Genomic DNA, 27,414 nt, shown 5'->3' on the forward strand with positions numbered 1-27,414 from the left:
GCAGTTGAACTAGAAGCTTTTATTTAATACTAAGCAAAGGAAGTCCTAGCGAGGTCCAGAAACGGCCCTCGTGTGACATTACGCTCCCAGACACACACACACAACAGCACACACATCTGTACATCGGCACGTGACACTTGGCGGACAGCTGCTCGAAACCGGCACGCTCTCCAGAGACCAGTAGAGAAGAGGGGAAGGAGGCAGCAAGACTTCGGGGTGGGAGAAACCTCCGGTCTGTTGGAACAGTTCCGGCACAGTTCAGAGGCACAGCACTTATATCAGTTGCTGAGCCTGGCTTTGTCCAGCGAAGACGGTCACGGTCGCCCATGCAAAGCAAGGCAAGGCAGCAAACAGCATTAAAAAGTGTCATTTGTGGCAGCTACTTTGGACACTAGTAGTGACACTTTCGACCAGAAGCATGGGCCTCCTTCCTTTGAGTTACAGGAAAGAGACATGCCCAAATGCAACTGTATGGAACAAGATGGGACAAAATGTGTCCTGTCCTCTTCCATCCTCAGTCCTTGTCATAATAGTCACGCTGTCCTTGCCCGAAAATTTTAAACATAACATTCTTCCCCACAACCTTAAATTTTTGTCTTTCAAGCCAGTATTTTCGAGAAGTCAGTGGGCCACAGCTTAAGTCATAATTCCACTGGCAGCCGAGACATCACACAACAACTTATTCGTGTGCCATCTGGACAGGAAAACAGTTGGAAAGCAAAAAAATGGCTGCGGTTTAGCTCTGGTACAGTGAACTAGAATATTGGGTAGTGTGCTCACTGCGCCGCGTCTCCACAGGCTGAGGTGAAGCTGCCGGTGTCGACATTTAGTTTCCCGCTTGTCCGCTAGGTGCCGCCGCCCTTCCGAACACTGTAGTCGCCGTGGCACAAGTAGGCGCAGTGATGCGCTTAGGAGTCGTTTTTAACGCGACAGCGTTAAGGACCCCGTGTCGCAGAAAAGCCGATGTTGTCGGCCGTGAGCAAAAAATCCCTCCTCCTCGCCAAATTTACATTTTTCAAAACCAAGGAGCTGATTTTTTCAAACAGCTGTAAGTTAAAAGGCACGGATTACAGCATAGGGGAGGACTTTTCACGCCCTGTCCGAGAAGCGCGAAAGCACCTTGTAAAATTTGCCAAGGCTACTACCACTAAATTTTCCTTGCGCTACAAAACCTTGTGCATCGGTTCTAACCGCTGTGCCTTCGACGAGTCATCACAATCAGTACATGAAATCTCATAGCATACGACTTATCGTCGCGCTACTAATCTTCCTCGTTAAAGCCTTCGCGGTAAACTGCCAAATCTTTCTTTTTCTATTATCTTTACCAACATACGTAGTTTCCTCTGAAAGCGTGAACACATTTGTAATCTTGTTTCATCATCTGCCAGCAATATACTCGTACTAACAGAAACGTGGCTATCAGACAACGTGACCGATCCGCAAGTTTTAGCAGATTTACCGAATTTTAACGTTTTTCGCAAGGACCGCAAGGGCTCACGAGGAGGAGGTGTTCTTATTGCCACTAACGAGCTGTTGCCTTGTTCCATTATTAATATCCAGTCAGAGCTTGAAATACTATGGGTAGTCTGTCGTTCTGTACCACAAATCATCATAATAGGCGTCTGCTACAGACCCCCCTCCAGTAGTCCAATCTTTTCTTCACAGTTAAACGATAGTCTAAATCAAATAACTGGCAAATATCCCAACGCGCACATTCTTCTTTTTGGTGATTTTAATTACCCATCAATCGACTGGCTGAACCTAACATCAACAGGCAACACCGAAATGACGAACTTTGTTGACGTTTGAATTTCAATCTCACCCAGTTAGTAACTGAACCCACATGCGTCACACATGAATCCTTCAACATCCTGGACCTTATTCTAACTAATCGTCCAGAAAGTTTATTATCACTTACTTACCTCCGCGAAATTAGTGACCACAAAGTTTTACATGCTACTTTCACTGTCATCCCGGAATCGGGCCAAACATTCCAGAAAACAATTCGCCTTTATGACAGAGGAAATTACGAAGAAATTAATAATCATTTGATGGCGTTCTTTCCCAACTTTGATACGTGTTTCGATGATCGATCACTTGAGGAAAACTGGCTTACTTTCAAAACTTTTCAAAACTAAAATTGCCGAACTCACCACGAAGTTCATTCCCACCATCACATTTCGTGCCTGTCACTACAAACCATGGTTTTCAAAGCTCTTGAAAACACTCGAAAACAAAAAGAACAGACTTTTCCGTGCAGCAAAACGCAACCCGAGCGCATGCGCCTGGAACAAATATTACGCAGCCGAATCCACATACCTGCAATCTATCCGTAATGCCAAACGCGATTTTTTTAAAATTCACCTGCCCAAGATCCTAACAAATAATCCGAGGAAGTTCTGGAAAGTTCTAAATCCTCAACAGGCTCCGGTCATCACATTAGCTAACCCACTTGGCGAGATGACCAGTGGCATGGAATGTGCAAATATTTTTAACACCGCTTTCTCATCCGTCTTCACACACGAAACTGATATGCCACTTTCTACTGCAACTGCCAACCCGAGTTTGCATATGCCTTCAATCATGTTTTCTGTGCACGGCATTATATGTATTATTGAAAATATCAAGCTGTCATCTTCTGCGGGTGCTGATGAAATCACCCCCAAGTTCCTCAAAAATACTTGCTATGCTTCCACAGCGTATCTATCCAAACTTTCTGCACAATCACTTTCCACAGGTAGCATACCCAGCGATCGGAAAGTGGGGAAGGTTGTTCTGGTCTTCAAATCAGGTAACAAAAAATCACCCCTTAACTACCGCCCCATCTCTTTAACAAGTGTGCCATGTAAAATCATGGAACATGTCATTTATTCCCACATAATGAATTTTCTTGACTCAATTTTTTTCATCCTGCCCAACATGGCTTCTGTAAGAACCTATCCTGCGATACACAATTGGCTATTTTCATCCATGACTTGCATGTGAACCTTGACTGTAACCTACAAACTGAGGCAATATTCCTGGACTTCGTGAAAGCTTTTGACAAAGTACCTCACAAACGCTTGCTACTAAAACTTTCATGGTTAAACCTTCATCCTAACATATTACAGTGGATAAGCGAATTCCTGGCTAACCGCACCCAGTATGTTTACGTTAATTACCAAGCCTCTAGTTCTCTTCCCGTAACATCAGGTGCCCCGCAAGGATCAGTCCTTGGCCTGCTATTATTTTCAATGTACATTAATGATCTACGAACGCATGTCTCTTGGAACATCCGTATTTTTGCCGATGACTGTGTCATCTATCGCACAATAACACCTCTGATCAGTTCGCCCTCCAGAATGACTTATTCAGCATACAGGAATGGTGTAACCAATGGCTCATGGAACTAAACCCCAATAAATGTAAACTCGTGTCATTTAACCGAAAACGTAATCCTCTCCTCTTCTCGTATAAAATCTCGCACGTCACGGTAGAATTGACTCAGACTTATAAATACCTCGGTGTGACATTGTCCAATGATAAAACCTGGAACGCGCATGTGACAAAAGTCATATCCGCTAACAGAAACCTTGGGTTCTTAAAACGACATCTACGCCATGCACCACAAAACGTAAAAGTACTTGCCTACAAATCACTTGTCCGTTCTAAGTTAGAATACGCCTCTGCTATTTGGAGCCCTAACCAAAATTATCTAACAAATTCCCTAGAATCAGTACAAAGTCGAGCCACAAGATTCATATATTTGTGCTATTCATATAATGTTAGTATATCGTCATTAAAAGCAGAGGCAGGCTTAACATCTCTAGCTTGTAGGCGTCGTATCACTAGTATGTGCTTGTTTCATAAATTTTATTACAGCTCGCTTCGTCATCCGCCCTAAATCAACCTGTCGGCACGCATTTCCCCCCGCATTGGTCATCCCCTTCAAGTTGCCCGGCCTCGTATGTGCACTACTACATTTGCATCGTCATTCTTTCCACGTTCAGCCACAAACTGGAACAGCCTTCCACACGACATCGCCGCAATCACCTGTCCAACAACATTTGTGAATTGTTTAAAGACTATATTTAACAGCGAATACTTTATGTACCTTACGAGTTTTCTTTGTTTATTAAATCTGATTTACACATGTAACCCACCCGTTATGTAACACCCCCAATCCCGGGGGCCTTTAAGGTAATAAAGTGAATGTACGCCACTGCCCCAACAGATAGCGCCCGACGGCACCGCCTCCCGCTCGTCACGTTCAGGCACAGTGGGGCCGTGCGAGCAAGCAGGAGTCACGCGGTGAGCGGTGAACAACGCACGCAGTGCGCATTCAAAGCGCGGTCACCACAAAGCTTGTGGCTTGCTGCCCGTTCGTTCGGTGCGGAAGCTATGCTGGCGTTCGTGGCATCAGGTTTGTCGAGAACGATGTGCCGACGAACTACGACGAACACTCCCAATCCCTGGGGCCTTTAAGGTAATAAAGTGAATGTACGCCACTGCCCCAACAGATAGCGCGCGACGGCAGCGCCTCCCGCTCGTCTCGTTCAGTCACAGTGGGGCCGTGCGAGCACGCAGGAGTCACGCGGTGAGCGGTGAACAACGCACGCAGTGCGCATCCAAAGCGCGGTCACCACGAAGCTTGTGGCTTGCTGCCCGTTCGTTCGGTGCGGAAGCTATGCTGGCGTTCGTGGCATTGGGTTTGTCGAGAACGATGTGCCGACGAACTACGACTGCAACTTGAGTCCTGCGCGTTTCGGCACGGCGCCTGGCAGCGCCTCTACGTGGTTTTCCGCTCCGCGCGTCCGTTTCACTGTACGCAGCACAGCGATTTAAGGCGTCACGCCGAACGGGTGATAGCGTTCCGTGGACTCCCTGGCAGTGCTGCAACACGCTGTTGCGTTCCACTCTTAATAAGTGTCCTCCAATTTTTTTGGCCGTTGTTGTTTGTTGTGCTCATTTTGTGCTTGTTTTGGAGGCTTCAGCGGCGTGCTTAGAACATTAGAACATTATTTCGTCTCCCACGAGCCAGCAATGCAATGTTTGCTTTGGTTTAGGTGGTTTAACATCCCAAAGCGACACAGGCTATGAGAGACGCCGTAGTGAAGGGCTCCGGAAATTTCGACCACCTGGGGTTCTTTAACATGCACTGACATTGCAAAGTACACGGGCCTCTAGAACTTTCGCCTCCATCGAAATTCGACCGCCGCAGCCGGGATCGAACCCGCGTCTTTCGGGTCAACAGCCGAGCACCATAACCACTGAGCCACCGCGGCGGTGACAATGCAAGGATGTAGCATCCTGGATAGATTGAGAGAGTGGGAAAAAAATGCCGGGTCATCTGCACAACCATTGTTTCGCGCCGGGTCTCAATACCGGCTATGCCTACAGGAAAGATGGCCCGAAGATAGCCCTCTTCAGCGTGCTAAGTTTTTAATTACAGTTTTGATAATCATAATCGCAGTTTTTAATCACAGTAAACTGCCTTTCGTTTTTGGCTTGGTGAAATGCATTTCTCAGGGAAACTGAAGATTTGGCCTCCTTGTTCCATGCGCAAGATAAAGATGCTGCTGACATATCTGAACGTCGCATGCCAGCAGGTATTAGTGAAGTTGTGGTAGAGCATCCGCCTCGCATTCGGGAGGTGCTGGGTTCGATCCCCAGTGCCGCCTGGTACCCACCGGTTTTTAATGGGTACAAGATTTCCCCCGGCCTGGTGCTCGGCTCTTCTGGGTGAGATGCTTGGGAAAAGGGTCGCGTCGTGATCATAGTATGTAGCCACGAGTGACTCACGACTAGTCGTGTAGCACAAAAATGTGCCATAAAGGCAAAGTTTGAAAGCGGCATAGCCCTCCTAACTATGCCAGCCACTGATAACAGTTTTCAACTTGCAATTGGCACGCAAAATACTGCAACAAGGTATACGACTCATCTACCCTTCCGCACAGCTCTTTGATTTTGTGCTGAAGCTTTAGAACCTTTTTACAGAAAGCTGCAGCCAAAGCCAACTCCATTCAGAGAGCATCTTTGATGTGCTGGATGTGGTCAGGGCAAGGTTGTGTAAACAGGTTGGTTGCCATCTTCACACAGAGGTTCTTTCCAAGTTAACTTTAAGATTTTACATCGTAGTCAGGCTTCAGTTTTTTGTGAAAGGAGTGAACACTGAGTGGCCTGGCAGACGTGAACGGGTCAAGCCTTTGAGGTTGAGCAGTAGCTGAACAACTGGGGCACTTGCTTTCTCAGTGTGCTTATCTCAAACAATATAAATAAATTTGTCTTTGCCCCATTTGAAGATGAAGGGCTTCGTGTACTGTTTAATATGAAATTTTGAAAAAAACGTGGGTTCGATTCTGGCCGCGGCAGTCGAATTTCGATAGACGAAATTCTAGAGGCCTGCGTACTGTGCGATGTCAGTGTACGTTAGAACCCCAGGTAGTCGAAATTTCCGGAGCCCTTCACTAAGGTGTCCTTCATAGCCTGAGTCGCTTTGGGACGTTAAACCCCGACAAACCGTAATTTCAGATCTGCGCTGAACACCTTTAGGCTGATGCTATGGCAACTGGAGTTACAGCACGCACGTTCAAAGGAATGGGTGGGTACAGGCAATTTGAAAAGAACGAACGAGTCGCGAAATGAACTGCACGGTAGCGGAACGGCGAGCATGTGTGAAGTTTCACAGCCGTCATTAGCATTGATCTGAAGCGATATTTGTCTACTTTAAAGTTGGTAATAAAGCGACACGCCATAGCTTAACTGGTGTGCTCAAACCATATGCTTTTAAGTCGTGTTGGTTGGATGATGTGGAGCGTCAAGTCCGCAATTTCAGCTGATGAGTTATTGGAATCACAAAGCAGCGGCCTATGCACCTGCGTTCCACACGCTTGACTCTGCTAGGGTGGCTAGAACTTTTTGAGGTGTGCAAAGCGGCTGCCGGAAGCTGCCCCCCAAGACCAACCGATGCCGCGCGGGGGCGCTGAAGACAGCGACGCCGTCAGAGCGAGACATCGGAGCATTGCGTGCACCAAGAAAGCATCGCTCGCGCTGATTGTTGCTTTCCGAAGCAGGTAAAGTTAAGGTGCATGGACCACTAGATGCGTTATTTCTGCCGCGAGATTTGAGAATGCCACAAAGACCAAAAGACAAAAAAAAAACTAAGCGTTGGTGTTTCGTACCTCAAGTCAAGTTTTACTGCTTATAACACGGGTTCACTTTTTTTAAGTAAATCGAAAGGAAGACGAAAGGAAAGAAAAAACCGTGAAGCCATGCGTTCTTTAGCGGGCTTATCATGCTGTTTTGTATCTATCAGCAACGAATGAAACGCGAACAAGAAAACTGAGACGGCAACACAAAAACGGGAAGATATTAGCTCCTGGATTTGAACTACAAGCCAGAAGAGTCTTCACTCCTTCGAAATTAAAATAGTAGGAACTAGTATTTAGCTCCTCCTGGCTAAGAGTGGCGTATCTTGCAGTCCGTGGTTCAATTGTCTTGTTCGCGTTTCATTTCTTGCTGATAGTACGTGGATGAACAACTGAAAATAAGTGTTCTTCCAGAAACGCGTCTTTTTCTTACTGTGCTGTTTTACTGTGGAAGCGCCCTCGTCACAATTCTATGCTTCATGAACTGCACTTCTTGAGAGCGTTTCTTTGAAAAGGGAATTCTCGTTTGCTCAGATTGCAACGCATGTAAAAACTCCACGCCGCGGAAAACTAATCCGGAGCTCTCCACTACGGTTTTACTATTGCTTTTCGGCCTCGACACGTAAAAACCCACTAAATCTTTCACTGTACGAATGTGTATGCGACACAATGTAGTCTTCACATACATTGGTCTAAGGAGCAGAAGAAAAAGCATGAAACACTTTCCGAATATGTTAACCATTTTCCACACAGTAGCAGCGCAAATTTACATGCTTTGTTTAGAGCGTGTGGGCTTCAAATCGAAGCTCCTGAGAGGCAGATCTAGTCGCTCGGTTGTTATCCGCTGCTACTCGACGTGCGTACCTTAACGAACCCCATCGCGGGAGGCAAGAGAAGGTGCTGACGCAAAACACTCAATTCCCACTTCATGTACGTACTTCAACGTCCCAAAGCGACCGAGGCCATGAGGGACGCCGTAGAGAAGGGCTCCGGAAATTGCATCCACCTGGGGTTCTTTAACGTGCACTGACATCGCACAGTACGGGCCTCTCGCCTCCATCGAAATTCGACCGCCACGGCCGGGATCGAACCCACGTCTTTCGCGTCAGCAGCAGACTGTCATAACCACTCAGCCACCACGGCGGCTGGTGACGCAAAACAAAAATACCACACATTATTTAGGAAGGAAGCCCAGCTGAAAGCAAAAGAATTTACTAAAACTGAAAGGCAAAAAGCAGCGCTCTAGCGGCGTGGAAAAAGAAGGGAGGGGGGAGGAGCAAACTTCTGGCACTCCTTTTCATGTTACAAACGAACAGCCGAGCGCGTTCTTGAAAAGCGTGTGAACGTATGCGCAGCAGCTTTTCATGCCAGCACACAAATCGAACCTGATGAGTGCTCCAGTTCCCTTTAAATCAGACCTCCGCAAATTCTGCTTTAGAAACAAAAAGAGAAGTGATTCCAGCAACTGGTTGTCGTCTGCTGCGCAAGAAAGCAGTTCTGCTTGGTGAATAATTCTGCAGAACTCGGAGCTCATAACTTCATCGAGTGTACAAACCACCATCGCGAAGCCATTTTCATCTTCAGCGGCCTCCCAAAAGCAAAGCACAGTGCGCAAATCACGCAATTAAACGCGGTCCGCGCGCTTTCCACCATGCATGATCAGCGACCGCGCGACGGCGCCTTTAGCATCAGCGCCCCTGGCGGCATCGGTGGGCAGCGGTGCCACTTCCGGCAAGGGAAACGCGCCGCGCTTTTCACACCTGAAACAGTTCTAGCCACCCTAACTCTGCCCTGCCTTCGCGAAAATGAGGATACTATTAAATCTTCATCCCCTAATGTTCAACAACACACATGATGCAAACTAGTTTAGTCCGTGCAGGCACAATCTTTTGGCAGTAACACGGCATTTTATCCCGTATACGCCTGGACTGCTTTCCCTGCCTTCCTACAGTGAACATGACAGCAGTGCCGCCACGGCGCCGCCTCCGTTTTGCGACAGCGGCGGTTTCACTTCAGCCTGGCCAGTGAGCACACTACCCCTATTCTAGTTCACTGTAGCTCTGGCTAAACTTGGAGTGACGCGATAGCTACATCTGGCCGAGTGGAACTCCCTCAGTCGAATTGCAAAGTCAGTCTTTCGCCGCTCCGTTTCGCTGGGCATTCCTTCTTCATCTTCGTCCCTGGACGTGATTCACTTTCTCCCCTCTCCACTTTTCCCCTCCATTCGGTTTTGCTGGCACCCCACGCCACCGGCAGCTACTCCGCACCTCGTGACCAACCGCGCACCACATGACAAGCCACCTGACCACGTGGCGGCGCCACGGTGAAGGCTCGAAATGCCAGTGTAATGTAGCTATCTGTGGCATATGCTATGCAGTAAATTGAGTTGCACACGTATCACTGGCGCGCACCCTTTCGTTTCTTTACGGTAGTCGCTATCGCCGCTCTCTCTCTTCCCCCTTTCCCTCACTTTAAGCATGCCTATAAAAGGCACCCTGCTTTTGCAATAAATCGAGGTTCTGCTCTCCTTGCTGACTGGCGTGGCTTCTGCACTTGGTGCGCCTCAGGGAGACCGTGGCGATGCAACAGTGGCGACGAGTATTGACGTTCCAGTCGTGAAAGAAGAACCCAAGGACTGCATTACGCCGTTGGACGTTATGGCCTATCTAAAGCTACCGGACTTCGACAAAAGTACAGATAAGTTGAAACCATACCTTGTCAAGGTCAAAGCTTATTTCGAAGAAAACGCCGTCGAGGATTCAGCAAAAACCAGAGCATTGCTTGTGGCAACATTAGGCACGCACACAGTCGAGATATTAGCCGGAAAAGTGGCCTCGCGCAAGCCAAATTCATTAATTTATGAGGAAGCAGTAGCAACCTTGACCGAGTATTATGGCCCCAAAAGGAACAAAATCACCGAAAGCTACAAATCTTTCAATCGATGCAAGGCAGAAGGGGAACCAATTCATGCATTTTTGGTGAAGATTCGCCGGATAGCGGATAACTGCCAATTCTTCGGAAGCGCTCCGAACCGGATGACATGGGACTGCATTGTTTGCGGTGTATGGTCGAGCGCACTGCATACCTCTTGTCAAAAAAAGATTTAACGTTGGAAGAGGTGGAGGCAATATCAATGGCAGCCGAGGCCACAGAAACCGACGTGAAAAAAATGAACATGGACGACACGCTGCTACTAAAAGTTGAGGCACGCGGGAAAAGACCGGTGCAAGATGAACACAAGCATTATCAAAGCGAAAGGTGTGGCAGATGCGGTAGCGGAAAACACGATGACGAGTGTTCGTGGGCCAAGTCTTGGTGCTACCGCTGTGGGCGGAAAGGTCACCTTGCGCGGAAGTGCCGAAGCCGTGCGCCGAACGCAGGCGAGACAACTCGAGCGGCGCGAACCAACACTTTGGCTGTCAGAGAAGATTTGTCGAACGATGAAACAGAAGCAGCGCATATCTCGACACTAGTGTCTCAGAGAAAAAAAACTTTCTGGAGCCACCTATCCGCAGAGTATTCACTTTGGGGGCGTGGAATTGGGAATGGAGGTAGATACCGGGTCACCAATTTGCGCCATCCCTCGGGAACTCTATGACAAGTACTGCAAGCAGTGGCCAAGTCTGAACACATCCAACCTCAAGTTGTCCTGCTACATAGGCTGCCTCCTGTCCTGGGTTAACTTCAGTTACCCGTCCGCTACCAAGGCGCCTCCGTGGTCTGTTCCCTGACTGTGTTAGATTGTGTGGGACCAAGCCTGTGTGGGCGTGACTTGCGTAGTTTACTCAACATCGCAGGCGCTCCAATCCTGCAGGTAGCAGCACAGGAGGTAATTACTGAAGACCGCAAAAGCAGCCACCGCGTCAACAGCAGTTTCGAGAACTAGCAGGATGTCTTTTCAGCCGGCATGGGCCTCATCGAGGGGACACCCGCCAGTCTGCACCTAAAGGAGGATGCCATCCCAAAATTCTGTAAGGCGCGGCCCCTCCCCTACGCTCTACGCAATAAAGTGACGCAGGAGTTGGACAGGCTAGTTTCTATAGGTGTACTGTCGCCAGTGCAGCATTCTGACTGGGCAACACCAGTTGTAGTTGTGTTAAAGAAGGACAGCACAGTTAGTATCTGCGGTGATTTTGAAACCACATTGAACCCAGCCTGTGCGACTGAGCAATATCCACTGCCCAGGATTGAAGACATGTTTGCCCGCTTAAGCGATGGTGACTGTTTTAGTATGCTGGACCTGCGAGATGCATACAATCAGATACCACTCGACGAAGCTGCCAAGAAAGTCTGCGTGATTAACACGCATAAAGACCTTTTCTGTTTTAATAGGCTACCCTTCGGAATAGCATCTGCACTGGCAATTTTCCAGAGAAAGATGGATGAGGTGCTGGAAGGGCTGCTGGGCGTACAAGCTTATTTGGACGACGTGCTGGTTTCCGAAAGAAAGAATGATAATGGCGAGCGGTTAAGAAATGTCCTAGAACGCTTCCGAGAGCGAGGAGTTAAACTTGGATCTGATAAGTGCGAACTGCGCAGACCGGCTGTATCTTATCTGGAGCACCGAATTGACCGAGATGTCCTTCACCCGACGGAAAAAATGTCGAGGCCATTGTGAAAGCGCCAAGCCCACGTAATGTCACTGAACTGCGTGCATTTATCGGAATGCTCACTTTCTATGCTAAGTTCCTGCCTAACATGTCTGCCATTCTTTTCCCGTTATATCAACTCTTAGAGAGGAATGCACGCTGGCACTGGAAACAGCCGCAGGAAGCCGCGTTTAATGCGGCTAAATGAAGATCTAAAACTGCCCAGGTTCTTGTGCCCTTCGATTCAAAAAAGGAATTGAAATTGGAATGTGACGCGTGCCCTCACGGCGTGGAAGCGGTTCTGTTCCACCCAGTCGGCAATGTTCATAAGCCAATCGAATTCCGTTCTAGAACATTGATGCCAGCTGAACGGAACTATTCCCAACTAGAACGAGAGGCACTGGCGCTCATATTTGGGGTAACAAAATTTCCTGACTACCTTCTAGGGCGAGAGTTCACACTGGTAACGGACCACCAGCTGCTTCTGGGCCTGCTGAGACCGGATCGCCAGATACCTACAATGGCTGCCGCCCGCATTCAACGCTGGGCACTCTGCCTCGGAGCCTACCACTACAAGCTGCAGTACACTCCGAGAAGGCAGATGCTCAACTCTGAAGCGCTGAGCCGCCTACCATAACGAGCTTCGGAACCTGCCCCAGATGATGAACCACCAGAATACGTCCGAGCCATGGAAAGACTGGACGAAGGTGGTGTGACAACACGTGAGCTACAGGCCCTGACAGCCACAGACCCTGTTTTGACCGAGGTTAAACGTTACGTAATGAACAGATGGCCCAAAACCAGAAACTTGTTACAGCATTTCGTACTGCCATTCGCTGACCGAAAGCTGGAATTGTCAGTGTCGCTTAAGCTAGCGTACTGGGGAAATCGCGTGGTGGTGCCAAAGGAAGCTCGTACAAGAGTGTTGTGTTTTCTCCACGAAACTCACCAGGGATCGACAGCGATGAAAGCAGTTACACGTTCTTTGTTCTGGTGGCCTGGGTTAGATAAGGACATCAAGCAAATATCAGCTACTTGTCAGAGCTGCATTCAGAACCTGCCGATGCTAACAGTCGCTCCACCAGTTAACTGGCCAGCGACAAACGAAAAGTGGTCCCATGTCCATGTGAATTTTGTTGGTCCCACCGCAGGCAAAATGATCCTGGTTGTGGTCGACACGCATACTAAATGGGTCGAAGCCATGCCGTTGGTCCACGCCAACACTGAAGCCACAGTTAGCTGCCTGCGTACTATTTTCGGCATGTTTGGAGTGCCACGTACGTTGGTCTCTGACAACGGCAGCCAATTTACCAGCCAGGAATTTGCTACCTTTGTACGGAACAACATAGTGCACCTAAAGTGCGCGCCTTACCACCCCCACTCAAATGGAGCCGCAGAAAGAGTTGTTAGAGTGGTGAAGGATGGGCTTCGAAAAATGAAAGGCAGGAAGATGGAGGACAGTCTAGTGCAACTACTGTTCAACTACCGGAGAACTCCACAGAACAGTGGGAAATCCCCGGCAGAGATGCTTAGGAGTTATCAAGTATGATCCCGTCTCGACTCGTGTTTCCCTTCTACTCTTGCAGAGCCACCGCAGGGTCACGATGACTGGACATTGCTACCGGAGACCGATGTTTACGTGCGGAACTACAGTAACGGGGACAAGTGGGATTTGGGACGTGTCACGAAGTCATCCGGTGCCAGGATGGTAACGGTGGCAACTCCAGGGGGGCTGGCCCAGCGACACCCAGATCAAGTTCGCGTGCAACGCGGCGGTGCAATGGAGCATCAACAGCCCGAAGGTGATGCGAGTGACCGAAGTCCGGCAGCTAGCCCGCCAACGACGGCAGACAGGCCTGGTTCTACAACCGGCCCGCCTAACGGCGAAAACTGTCCGCAACAGTTTTCCAGCGCCGCTTCTCCAGCTCAACCTACGGCCGGACCAGCACAAACAGAGGAAGCCGCAAGGAGCCCCGAACAAGTCCTGAGGTGTTCCACGAGGCAACGCAGACTGGTGCAGCATTTCACATTTTAAGAAGGAAGAGCTGAGGCATATGCTGTTCAGTAAATTGAGTTGCGCGCGTCACTGGCGCGCACCCTTTCGTTTCTTTGAGGCAGCCGCTATCGCCGCTCTCTTCCCCCTTCCCCTCACGTTAAGCATGCCTATAAAAGGCACCCTGCTTTTGCAATAAATCGAGGTTCTGCTCTCCTTGCTGACTGGCGTGGCTTCTGCACTTGGCGCGCCTCAGGGCGACCGTGGCGATGCAACACTATTGCTACAAACCCCCTCAATACGAATGACAGCTCCAACCACCTGCAGCAATCTTCCTGTTAGCCACATGACTTGAGAGGTTGCAGTGCAGGACATACCATGGTGGCATTCCACTTGCTACATTTTCACAACTACCAGTTACCTATGAAACAGAACTTGTATTTCAACACCAGAGATAATGAGGGCTGTGGATAAAATTCCTCTAAATGGGCTTGGCCAATCAGTCACTTTTATGACTTGTTTTTTCATGGTTTTTAACTGCAGTGCTTTCACAAGTGCAGTTTTTGCTGTATACATACTATATCCCATTCATATGTGCAATGAAAGCTCAGTTGTGGGTAAGTATTCTTGTGACTGCCTTCCGGTTTCAGCTTCACAACATCACACTGTTTAGCAGCAAAGTTCAGCAACCAGGACAATCTTGACAATCTTCGTTGGTGTATATAAATGGGCAGAACATGACTCGTAGCTATCATTTCAAGATTTCATGCCATCCTAACATCTCAGATGACAGCTCAACTCTCCACTCCAGCCTCAATCAAAGATTGTGCTCACCTGAAAGTTTAGCCTCGAAATAAGCTACTTCCCATGATGAGCCATTCTGTGTCAATCGGGCACGGAATGAACAACCACTAGCTGTTGCCAGTGAACCAGCAGCAGCCAAAATGCACCACAGATTGGCCAAGCCCCCTTCGAATTCCCAGAAGTGATACACTTCTACGATGACACTAACCATCCAGTTCATACTCTGAGCATCGCCAGCGCTTGGGTACAGTAAGCCTCTGTTAACAGAAAGGCATGCAGACACTAAAATTTTGTTCAAGGTAAAACTTTAAGGGATGCAAATAAGAGGGATTCACTTCTTACAGATTATGCAGCACAAAAATAGAAGCATTTTGCTGAAGTGCAAACTCAAGTTAACTTGAGTCAGCGCTTGTCCCGTTGGTTGTCTGGTCCTTGTCTTTTGCGATTCCGTGCTGTGTATTCCGTGTATCAGGCCCTCTGTATGGGAAGCACAGGAGCTGCTGTGGCTTGAACACTTTTGCATTCAGACATGGTTGCATCCTATGCGTTTGCTGGCAATGTGCTGATGGCAGTACAGCCACTGACTGCCGAGCTCATGTAACGCTTGCACTGTTATCTGTGTGCACAATGTGCGCCAAGATTTAGAACCATCTGGTTTGGTTTATGGGATCCAATGTCCCAAAGTGACATAGGCTATAAAGGACGCCTTAGTGGAGGGCTCCGAGCACATCTTTTCCCTGTACTGCCAGAACCCCATAGCACCACAGAACTTGGGGACCATGGAGGGTCCCATACAACCAAGGAACAGAGCATTGGCACAGCACAGGCACAGCAACCAGCAGTTGCTGTACAAAGATGCAGAGGTGACAAGACATTCACTGTCCTGGCACCTCTCTTTCAGTGTCCCATCCTTTAACCATGTGCATCGTGAGCAAAAGAAAAAGCAAAAGTAACTATTTGTTTATGCTTACAGATGTGTATCAGTTCTGCACATTTGTGCAGACCTAGCGTATTTTTTAACACAATTATCAAAGCAAGGTCAAAAGGCCAGCAACCAGAGATGCGGAAGGCCTGCTGGAAGATACTAAATCACTGCGAAAGCTAACCCGAAAGGGCACAAAAAGCCTAGAATTGGCATAGTTGTACTACTACACTGGCAGGTAGAGTTTCTGGTTCATTTTCTGCAGCTGAGCATGTGTGTGCAACTTCAGTGCTCCTAAACAGAAGGAAATGACTGCAATTAGCGAATTTTATCAGCACATTAATCACTACCTTCCCCACGAACATGCTACTTTCTTACATTACTGAAATGTGGATGCACCTAGTGACAAAATTTACTGCACACTCTTCGGTTTTAGCCGGCATCTTTGTTGCTGGGGCAATACAATGTGAAAGCAATGCATCAACTTGTCTCGCAATACATTTCACCAACGTTTCACCTCTCTGAGTAAGCAGGAAAACAGGAGCACCTGTGTGCGCGCAAGCGGCGATGGCGGACCAGGTGCACGGTGACAAAATGGCAGCGGTTCTACTCGTTCTTCTCCTTTGCGGCCGGTGTTGCTGCTGCTGCCTTCCTCCCCGTGTGCACAAGTCCTGGACTCACTCCACAGATATCAGGGAGTAGATCATGCTGCAGGGAGAGGGGGCCGAGGATTACAGGGCTGCCACAGCCACCAAAATGAGCAAACAAAAACATCGGCACTCACTTCTAAAGCACACCAACTCATCACTATGGACACTGCCTTGTCATACAACAGAAGAGATTTTCTCATCCATGTCTTTCTTCTTTCTTTTATGCGGTTTAATGTCCCAAAGCGACTCACGCTACGAAGGGCACCGTAACGAACCAGTTGGAGTTCCTTAACATGCACTGACATTGCACACTACACAGGCCTCAAGCATTTCACCTCCATCGAAAAGTTACAGCTTTGGCAGGAGTCTAGCCTGCATCTTTCAGGTCAGCAGCCGAGCGCCATAACCACTGAGCCACCGTGGCGGCTTTTGGCCATGTCTGTTTCACAAGAATTTCTACAACACTTCTTTCCTTCCTAGCAAGCTACTAACAACCCTGACTTATGGTCGAGCCCACGTCAACCATCGCCACAAAGTATGTGTTCATTTAAGTCAAACAAAATACTTCTTTGGTTCATTCACTGCAAGTAATTCTAAAGCTGGAAAAAGCTTCCTCGGCATGCAGTAAACACAACTGACTTCAGTAATTTTTAAAAATGCCCAATATAATTTCTTTTCATAAATTCTGATCGGTTTCCTTTGCACTTGCTTTACCATGTTTGCTGTTTTTTCTGCCACAAATGTCTGTTTGCAATTGTATTTTTTTTTGTCATTAGTAACTTGGAACCTGCCAATGTTTTCTGCTGCTTCCTTACAAACATTGCATGTAACCCACATTTCTCTATATGCCCTCGGGCACTGCAGGCAATGAAACAGAGGATTCACTAACATCAAAATTTGACACTGTTGGTTCATATTGAAGCCTCTAGCACATCAAAAGACAAGGGACGGTGAACAAGAAGTGTCCCTCGTTTTTTGATGTGCTATAGCTTGCAATAATAATAATAAAAAAACACTGATGAAAACCACTGTAAAGGTAGTTGCCTCAATCATTTCTCCCTGAAATATCCTTTGTAGAATTCTGAATGCAAAGCTCATACAGGAAAAAATTTTGCTAGGTGAGACTGAGACCCCTGAGAGAAGCTGCACATTTCAGTTCCTAAGGGGGACAAGACTCAATCCGCCTTTTTCATTTTCCTGTGCTGCCACCTAGCGTACAACGCTGGAAGCTCACTGGTAGGGTACTGCGCGCCCAACCCGGCCGGACTGAGTGCCGCTGCGGAGCACGTTTTGTTGGAATCTGTCAACGATGGCGTGTCCTGGGCAGCACCTGGTACCTGGAGGATTTCTAGGGTTGACTGATGGCTTGGTGCAAAGTCCGAGGCAGGCTGTACTGCCCACCGAAAAGCAAGTTCTTTAGTATCTCCGATCATCCGGCATGCGATGCGAACACCAGCTAGCAAGGGCCGCCGCTTCAGAGATGAAGGCTACATTCGGAACATAATGTTCAATGAAATATCCCCGATCAGTGAGGTTGGCGTTTTCTGCTGTATATGCCTGCCATTCATGAAAGGTGGATACTACATCGTGCACGCCGTAGTACAGAAAAAGACTGGGACAACAGTTTTCACAAGCAATCGTTGTGCTCAAGCGCTGCAGAATAGCTACACGAGCTATAAAAGCACAAGCGTACTCGCAACAAAGCAGCTCTGCTAGCATTTCACTGTATTTTCCCACAACACACCGCTGCATAGGTTAAACAAGCATGCGCGTCCATAAACACGAGCGCGAGAGGTGCACATTAATCCATTCCGGCGATACCACGCAGAGCTCTTCATCATGGATATGATTCGAACACACGCATAACACACCTTCGTCTTCTTCTGCCTCTTAATACATGGCACATACCCACACGGGGGGATTGGCCAGGGTGTAGTGGCATAAACAAGGAAATTTCCATAGGAGATTATGACAAAATTTTAGCAGCATGCGTGAATGCTCTCGTAGCTTCTTTTTCGTTGCCCGCTGCATCGCGCGTTGAAAGCGGCTCACAGCACTTGCCCATTTGGCCTTCTTGTTTGAGAAAGCAAAAAGCGCCGGAACGAAGTCTGGGTGCCGCGGTGACATTCGAGGCCTTCCTGCCCATGAATAAAACACTTCGTGATAGGCTGCACACGCATTTAAACACAGTACCTCGTCCGCACCTGTAACAAAGTGATTCCCGCACAGTCTTGACGTGCTTGACGGTTCCCAAGGGCGGCACGATCGTCGAGCCGGCGAACTGCTTTTATTCACGCTTCGCGTCGAAGGCTGTCCCGGGAAGCGCTCGGAAAGCGAAAAAATCCAAGTTTACTTCCCTTTACATATTGGGCATTGCTGCCGTATGCAACACATTTCGTAGGTATCGCCAAATGCGTCGCGCTGAACGCCTGACGGCCGCAGCAAAGCACCCCGCGTAGAATGCCGGTTTGTTTACACTTCCACGACCGGTCTCGAGTGGAGCGAGCGACCCTTCCAATATGTTTCGCGACACCGCCGCCAGGGGATGGGCGCATGCGCAGTCACGTCGTGAAAAAGGCGGATTAACCCCATAGCAAACTTGGACAAGCCAGGATTGTCATAAGCCGACTGCCATTTCTCACTTTGGATGAGCTCAACTTGCCGTGCGTTTTCCAGCGCTGTATTCAGTTTAATTAAGGCGAGCAGAGTTTGTCCAAAGCATTTTCTTTGTTTGCCGACAGATGGCAGCACAAGTATTAAATGACCACTTTGGTACCATTCAAAAAAAAAAAAAAAGTGCCCATTACAGGGTGTAAACTGGAAAACTGGAGAGCATAAGTCTCCTGCACTGCTGTGGTCATGGAGTGCTGATGTAGGGCCAAAGATGCAAGTGAACTGCTGTGCAACTGCAACTTTCACAGCAGGTGCGTACCACTGCTGCCACACACACGTTTTGCTCCAAAACTTTACTGTTTTGCTTTTCCTTGTTTTACGCGATGTAAATCAGAACAAACCAGAATAAAAAAAGTATCAGCATTGTTCACACTCGGCTTTAACATAGTGCTTTTCTGAAATACATGACCAGATGTGTGTGCTCTACAAATGGAACTTGCTGTATACAACTTGATACATACATACATAAATTAGTTTGGGCAGAAAAAAGAAACAAGAATAAAACTGCCGCCAGCCCCCAAAGCATAGAGATGCATACCGTATTTACTTGCATAAAGCCCGCACCAAAATTTGAAAAAGAAAAATGCATTTAAAAAGTGGGGATGCGGGTTGAATTTTCTCTTTGGGAGGGGGGGGGTCGGCTTCATGGCCATGCACGGCAGCCTCCCCCACGTTGTCCGCCATCCCCGTTGTCATCGACGTTTGTTAAGCCGATGAGTGGCCAACGAAAGGCATAGCGAAATCCACATTCATAATCTGTTTATACTTCCCCACGCCATTGGCCACATTTTCTTCAGCCAGCGATGTTGAGCCTAGTGTCAGGCGCTGTTTCGTGTACTACTACCCAGTTTGCACTGTTTGCCTGCTTTGTTTTGGCGTCATGAGTGTGACTCGATGGCAGTGTTTCAGAGCGAAAAAGAAGCTAAAGATTATAGCCACTGCTGAAGAATTCCACAACAGAGCTGCTGCGAGACAGCATGACATCGACGAGTCATGCATTCGCGACTGGAGGAAGAAAAAAGAGAGTCTTGAAACAATGAACCGGGACAGGTGAGCGTTTCGTGCTCCGAAGACTGGCGCATACCCCCCCCCTCGAGATGCAGCTTGCCAAGTTCATGAGGAGCAGAGAAGTCGTGGCCACGCTGTTTCGACTGAGATGGCGCAAATGGAAGCCCTGAAGCTGGCCTGGGAAATGAACATTCCGCGCGAGTTCTGTGCAAGCCGTGGATGGCAGCAGTGAGAGCAGCGACGATTGCGATTCGGATAACCAGTGATGTGGTGGTGGTCGTTTGAATAAATGTCCTGAAAACGAAATGATCACCGAGTGTGCAGGTGTATGTTTCTAGCGCTCATTTCTTTTTTTTTTTTTCAGGTAAACGTGCGGGTTATACACGAGGTTTTTTTTTTCCGTGGTGTTCAAATTTAGGGGTGCGATCTATACGCAGGGACAGGTTGTACACGAGTAAATGCCGTACATGCAGCATGCAAGGGCCACGGAAGCCATGCCCCAGGGGTAACTCACCCGTAGAGGTAGTAGAAGAAGGAGAGCAGGTAGAAGGCCAGCTTGACCCAGCCCTCGCGCATGGCCCGGCTCAGCTGGTCTGCGTTCATTATGCTCGTCGGGTCGTACAGGCCCGGCACGCTCATCACGGGACGCTGCCGGTACCTGCATCGCCACATTATCACCATCCCCATTTTAACCAAGGAGGCAACGCGAAAAAACGTTGCAGCAGAATCGGAAAATGCTTGCTCTGCACAGTGTGCTCTTGAATTTCGCCAGAATCCCTCCCAGTGATGGTTCTTAGTGAAACCATATAAAAAAGCATCCAAATGTTGTACTGAGTCACACATCAGCTTTTCACTAATGCATTAAACATTAATTTCTCAGTACCTTTGGAGAAGAACTGAGATAAGCCTGCAGTTCAGCATTTACGTTATCATAAAAAAAAAAAACAAGTGGAAAGTCAAGACACGGAGGAAACATGCCTTGCGAAAAGATCCGTTTAATGACAGTTTCTAAACAAGTGTTTTTACAGCCAATGGTTTCGAGAGGCACAAATCCTGACCCGCTCTCTCATTACCATGAACAAGAATGCTGTTTTCTGGGCGCATTGCAAGATAAAGCAATTGCTCATGCCAGACCTTCACCTGCAGGCACTACATTAGTTACTGACATGAGACAACTCAAATTCCTAAACACAGAAGGGTATGAACTGCAGTTGAAGTGACACTAAAATACAGAATGCACTAAAGCACTATAGCATACAAAAACACCTTATTTGCAATATGCAAGACATTAAATTTGCCTGAAATAAAGAAATAAGTGCTAGGCAGGGCACGCTCCGAGAAAAAAACTGCAAGTTCCCAATGTAAGGAACAAAAATTGGAGCATTCAACTAATGATTACTCCATAATTATGTGCAAAAAGTGTACTTTTTCCATTAGGTTTCCTCTTGGCACATAATTTCAAGAAGTCATTTTCAACTTTAGCAGAGAAGCAACAGAAAATTTTTTGCGCAAACTCATCTCATTTGTTTTGGAGGCATCTGTACACAAATGCGCACAAAGCTTTTTGAAGTGTTAAGGAAGCATTCACCATTTTAAGCTTCTCTGTAAACATGATGACGAGATTGGATTTTTATGGCGCAAGGGCATCTGTGGCCAAAGAGCACCATGGCACAAAGTATTTTTCTTCTACTCAAGGTGGGGTCAAAGACCCATTTCCCAAGCATTTCACCCCAAATAAGCCGAAACGTGCTAGAGCATGCTCACAAGCCTTGTCAGCATCAGTGCAAAAAAAAAAATTCTAGACAGTAGGTTCAAAATTTGCAGAAGTGCTCATTCTGTACTTTACATTCATAGATCCCTGGGAGCCCTCATACCTCTCCTGGCGCAGTGGTGCAGCGGTTAAGCGATGCGCCACTGCCCTGGGATGGGAGGTGCTGCCACCGGTGGGGCTTGTGCGACTCAGCTGCACTTCCCAAGCAACCTCTCGTAACCAATCATTAATTCAACTGCCACCTGCCATGGTGGTCAGTTTGCTCACAATCTGATGGGCAGGCTGTCATGACGGTACCAGGTCAGGTGACCTAGGTGGCTCATCTAGGTTGCTTTTCCGGGGATATTTCCCTCACAACACCAACAGTGACGACGACAATGCCGGATTCTCTGCACAACAGGAGCCTAAACACTAACGCGTTAAAAGGATGCAACTATGGTACTCATATTTCTTTGCCAAAGTATACCTGAAACTGGCTGCCTTGCATCTGCCAGGCGAAGTCAAACTTCATAATTCGCCATAATTCCACTTACGCTGATTTAAGCAGACAGGTATGCTTTCAGCGTTATCTATGAGCAAGGACACATCAGGCTGAATCCAAGTTGGATAATCCATGAAATCAGTGATAATGTTAGCTTCTCAAATACTGAGAAACTGCCCTCACGTGGCAGAGTGAAGTTAGGTGAAGGATGTTTCCAAAAGGAAAGACTTCCAAAAGCAAGGAACGCAACATCCAAGATCTCCTTTTGCATATCAATCTTGTAATAATTTTCATAATAACTAATACATTTCTGATTCTGACATGCAACAGAAAAAAAAATGGTGTCCTGCTGTGCAAGCAATATGTGGGATGCTGTAGAGTGATAGCTGTTGAAACACCTGCTTTTCACATGTGCACAGCATATCCTTGGACTGATCACAGGTGCAGGCCACAGGAAGAGATAACTCTGCTATTAACGAACACTTACAGGAGTGTGTCCTTTGGATGATGCCTCATAACCACTAGAGTGCAACAATATCTTTTTACTAAAGGTGTGGGGGGTCAGGGCCTCTGTGAGGGGTAGTAACATGCATCAATTAAGCATTGGCAGCAGCTGATGGGAAGTTTCACATGTCCTGTCCATTTGGTTGGTTCCAACTAGTAAACAGTATCATATACCAAGCACTATGTTGCTTCTGCAGCTTCTTTCTGGCTGCTTTTCTTTTTTTTTCAGGTCACATTTCTCAGTCAACAATAAGCCCCATGGTCCAGTGCTCAAAAGTGCAAAAAAACAACTCAGAAACAGGCAGCAGCATCAATCAGAGCCACTTATTCTCGTTTCCCATCCCAGCAGGTGGCGACAGTGATGAACCAAAATAGGCTTGCAGATAATAACAGTCCTCCACATCCTGAAGACTGACCAGCCAAATAATCAGGTCATCGCTGGTATAACGATTTCTTCCTGTATAATCTGCTGCAGGCTTATCACCAACCATTGTGAATGGGAGATAGATTCTACTTGCATTAGGGCTATGGTTAGCTTGAGCCAGTGACAAAAGATGAAAAGATGGTTTGGTTTGGTTTATGGGGGTTTAACGTCCCAGAGCGATTCAGGCTATAAGGGACGTCATAGTGAAGGGCTCCGGAAATTTCAATCACCTGGGGTTCTTTAACATGTACTGACATCGCACAGCATACGGGCCTCTAGAATTTCACCTCCATCGAAATCCGACTGCCGCGGCCGTGAAAGATGAAAAAAACTAGTCAAGTAGGATTAATATAGAACCACCACAGTGTCATAACCATGAAATGTTATGCTATGTAAAAAAATAAAAATAAACCGCAAAACAACCTATAACAGAGTGGTGCAGACAGTAGCAATACCTTAAAGTACCGTAGACACCTAATTTTAGTTGCATGTTTTCTCCTTTTAAGTCATGTATTAGATGCTAGAATACATGGTTCACCATGTGCTATTCACCTACGACCACAAAATAATTTATAACTGAATTTCCGCTCTGATGCTGTTTCAGTTTCAAAAGCACAACAACGGCCGTGACACACAGTTGGTATATAGGTCACATGAAGCACTAAAGAAATATAATGGCTGATACATAGCTTTAATCCATTACAACACTTATGCACGCTTGCTTCAAGATTTGGAAAGACAAAAAACGATGTATCAGCAATTGTGCAGCTGCTTTACATAGCTCACGTGACTTAAACACCAACTATATGTCCCAGCCATCATTCCACTGATGAAACCGGAACCAAAACAGCAGTCACAGGCGAATATGCATACTAACGTCTGATGCATCATTTGAAAGAAGAAAACACACAAGCTAAAATTTGGTGCTATACTGGGCCAAATGGTGGCACCTGTTCTGCATGCGTGCGTAGGCACCAAACACCTCCAACATATCTCTGCCCCGCCCCTGCTTTTTGGATAGCGTCACATCACACCACAAGAATCTGCGTAACTTGCTCGTGACAAGCCCCATAATGAAAGAGTGAAGCCGCTACCTGTTGATATGGTAGATGAGGAGCGGCAGGTTCAGCACCAGGGTGAACAGCTCACCCGACAGCAGAAACAGCACGTTGAAGAAGATGTGCACCAGGTACTCGGGCAGCACCAGCTGGGAAGAAGATGGAAAGGAGGCAGCCAGCATACACACTAAGACAAGCATGCAAGGGACAAAACACAGAAGGAAGCACCTACGGCGGACAGGCTTAAAGGGAAACTGGGGACAATTCGAAGTTGGTCTGTATCAGCCGACTAGTACATTGTATGGTCAGGGATGCTTTAATAAAAATGGAGCTTTTATAGGCTAGAAAAAATGAAAAAGAAAGATACAAGTTTTGCCTCACCGGCCCTTCTCATAAGCAAATTGCGGGGTCGCCAAAATTAATTTTGGCTCGCAGATCTCCGAGTCTAGGCTATGCTTCCATTCACATCCAATGGTGATCACAGTGCCCTTTTCTTTCTTGACAACACAAGTGTGCAAAAAAAAGGTCACTTGTGGGGTTTAACATCCGAAGCGATTCATGGGGTGTTATGAGAGATGCTATAGGGGAGGACTACGGATTAATATTGTTATGAAGACGAAGAAGAGTGCAGTGGCGCGGGACGGAGTGCTCGCGCTAGGCCCTTGAGCCATTAAAATCATATCTTCATTCAGTCATCATGTCGTGCTTTCCTTGGCTTGCCACCTTGTAACAATATGAACTACCTTGGACTCTCTAGTGTACGCTGACATTGCATGGCACATGGGCACGCTTTTTCCGTTTCGCCCCCATTGAGATATGGTATGGCTGCCGCTGATCATGAGTTTGAATTGAGCGGCAATGAAAAAAAAAAGACCTTGCATTTTCAAATTTGATTTTGTCAGCACTGAATGTATCTTTTGCTGCAACAACACAGCCAGAAAAAGCTACCCAACTGATTTTTACTAACAACGAAATTTTTAATAATCCCCAGCAGCCCCTAAGAGTTTCCGTGTTTGGTCCTCTACAGTGCTCTTATGCATATTCGTTATGAAGAGCCTGAACCAAACCCTGACAGAGGCACAGTGGTTTGCAAGTAACGTGTGCAGTTGAGCAGCTGATACGCAGTTAACTTGCATGGCACAGAACAAAACACACTCATAAAAAGAGAAAAAGTAAAAACGACTCCAATCTCACCCAACTGACGACATCCGGCTCTCGTCATATGTCAATAAACAAACAAAAATAAGGGTGTTGACAATGCTTTCGCTTGTCTCATTGTGCTCACCATCTGCTACTTGCAGCCGTTTGTGTTGCTTTTCAAAGGCCTCGCCGTCCCCTGTCTTCATTCACACTATTTTACTTTCCAAAAGCCCTATTTCCAAACAAAGACGGCTTGACAACCACAGACTCACAATTTGAATTTCAGGTACAATTTAAGAGGCAGGCATTGTGAGCATAGGTGTGTAATGTTTGATGTCATAATAGGTTTGTTTTGAAATGAACTTGTGCTAGAGATTAATTAAAGAGCATACTAGAAATTATCAATCAACATGAAAGGAAGAACAGAAAAAACTGTCCAATAGAAAAAAAAAACAGCAATGCACAGGTGTGTGTAAAAATCATGCCACCTCTGAAAGAATGTCCACATGGCTAAGGCAGCTCCCCTTTGTGTTGGGCTATCTGACGCATGTTGCACACAGTCCAAAACAGATGCACTTTTACCTTGTTCTTTGTCACTGTCTTGCGGATCTCTGCAGGGAAATTTTTTTGCAGCACACCAGGCTAGTTTAGCTCCAGACTTCACAGAGCCAGTCCAAGGACAATTCATTCGAGAGGTGACAAAAATACACATAGGTGTGCCTTACCAAAATGTACCAAAGTGTTCTGGCAAAAGATGAGAGCGTGATGCGTGACAAGGATGTAATAAAGATGAACAGGATGCAGTGTACATGTTATTTTTTTTTTTACATCCTCAGTTTGTGTCACTTTTACCAGGAGTAATGGACCAATCAGCCCAGTTGTGCACTCTACTGGAGCAGTAGTTTCGCAGAGAACGGGTGTGCAGGCACAGCAAAAAGATTGCAAGTGCGTAGCACATCACGTTTTTAATGGAATCTAACAACATAAATGGTGGCACTTAAACAAATGTTCCGTAAAAACATTTCACAATAAGGCGCCAACGTCATGAAGGAGTGTTTTCCCAAGGACCATGTGGCATATCCCCAAGGTTTCCTCTAGCGGTGTTTGGATCTCAAAAATAACACCACGATAAATGCGAGGCCACGCTTCACCCATTACGGTTGGCAAATGCATGCTCTCAGTCAGTACGACATTGGAACATTACAGGCATTGTATACTATTATGCACATTAAGCCATTGTCCCGTCCTCGATCTCCAAGTTAACTGGACCCCTTTAATTCCCTCTTCCAATCTATCAGACTACATACTATTGCCACTCCTTTTCCCGTCAAAACTTTCCTGTATCCAGTAATTAACCGCCTGTGTCTTGGCCACTCCCCCGTAGTGGGTATGTGCCAGCAACGTCTGAGGCCTTCCTCCCTTCAATTAGCCCAACTTCCCGCATCCAAGCACAGCATACAACCCGGCTCTGTGTGGTACGCTGCTGCCTTTAGAACAACACACCGGCACGCTGCATACACACACGTTCAGATTCGAACACGCCAATGCCAGCAAGCACACTTGTAAGCCCACCCTTCTTTTTAGTGAGATCGCCACGCCTTCACACGGGAATTATTTCCTTCCGTCTACGTACGGGCACAAGCAGCCCACAACAGACCACATCATTGCAGCGATTGTCCACGCACAGCTGCGGCGGCAAACTTGACACAAAAAGATGCCCACTCACCGGATTCAAGCTGTCGCACTGCTCGATGGGATTTTTGTAGTTGTTCTTAAGTTCGTCGAAGGCAATCACCTAGAAGAGAGACCAGAACAAGCATGGGATGCAATCAGGCGAGACAACGAAAGCGATGCACACGCCCAGCCGAGCTTATTTTGAGCATGCGACACGGCCAGTGCGGTATCTGCCCGAGAGCACAGGAGTGCTCGGTACGGGCCGAATCCCAGCGAGGGGGCACGACGGGCTGCGGCGGGTTTAAATAACGCAGCTGGCGATACGTACGTGGAAGACTGCCATAAATATGAGGAACGCCGTGAGAATTAGCGCTACAATGTAGCAGAACGCTACGAAGCTGAACGCCATCTTCGCAGTGAGCAAGCGTTGGTGATAGGAGCGCCGCCTCTGGGTTGTCTAGGTTGCGCAATGCGAACACAAAGCGCGCAGGAGTTTGAAACCTTGGAGGCGCAGTAGCTTGGAAAACAAAAGGAGGAAAATGACCGGGAAGCAGCGTCTTTAAGAGCGTATAAAAAAATCGGGGCACGTTCACTTC

The 27,414-nt window shown here is 47.3% G+C and overlaps 1 protein-coding gene across 1 annotated transcript; it reads right to left on the reverse strand.

Moving 5' to 3' along the window:
* Positions 1–27,302, reverse strand: cni (protein cornichon). The gene is made up of 6 exons (XM_077637915.1): positions 27,147–27,302; positions 26,871–26,939; positions 24,041–24,153; positions 20,281–20,424; positions 15,983–16,143; positions 1–291 (listed from the first exon to the last, which is right to left on the reverse strand). The coding sequence occupies exons 1-5, from the start codon at positions 27,225–27,227 to the stop codon at positions 16,113–16,115; spliced, it is 438 nt and encodes a 145-aa protein (XP_077494041.1). The 5' UTR covers positions 27,228–27,302; the 3' UTR covers positions 1–291; positions 15,983–16,112.
* Between the last annotated feature and the right edge of the window lie 112 nt (positions 27,303–27,414).

This window comes from Amblyomma americanum, chromosome 9 (genome assembly GCF_052857255.1).
Source record: "Amblyomma americanum isolate KBUSLIRL-KWMA chromosome 9, ASM5285725v1, whole genome shotgun sequence".
NCBI lineage: Eukaryota > Metazoa > Arthropoda > Arachnida > Ixodida > Ixodidae > Amblyomma > Amblyomma americanum.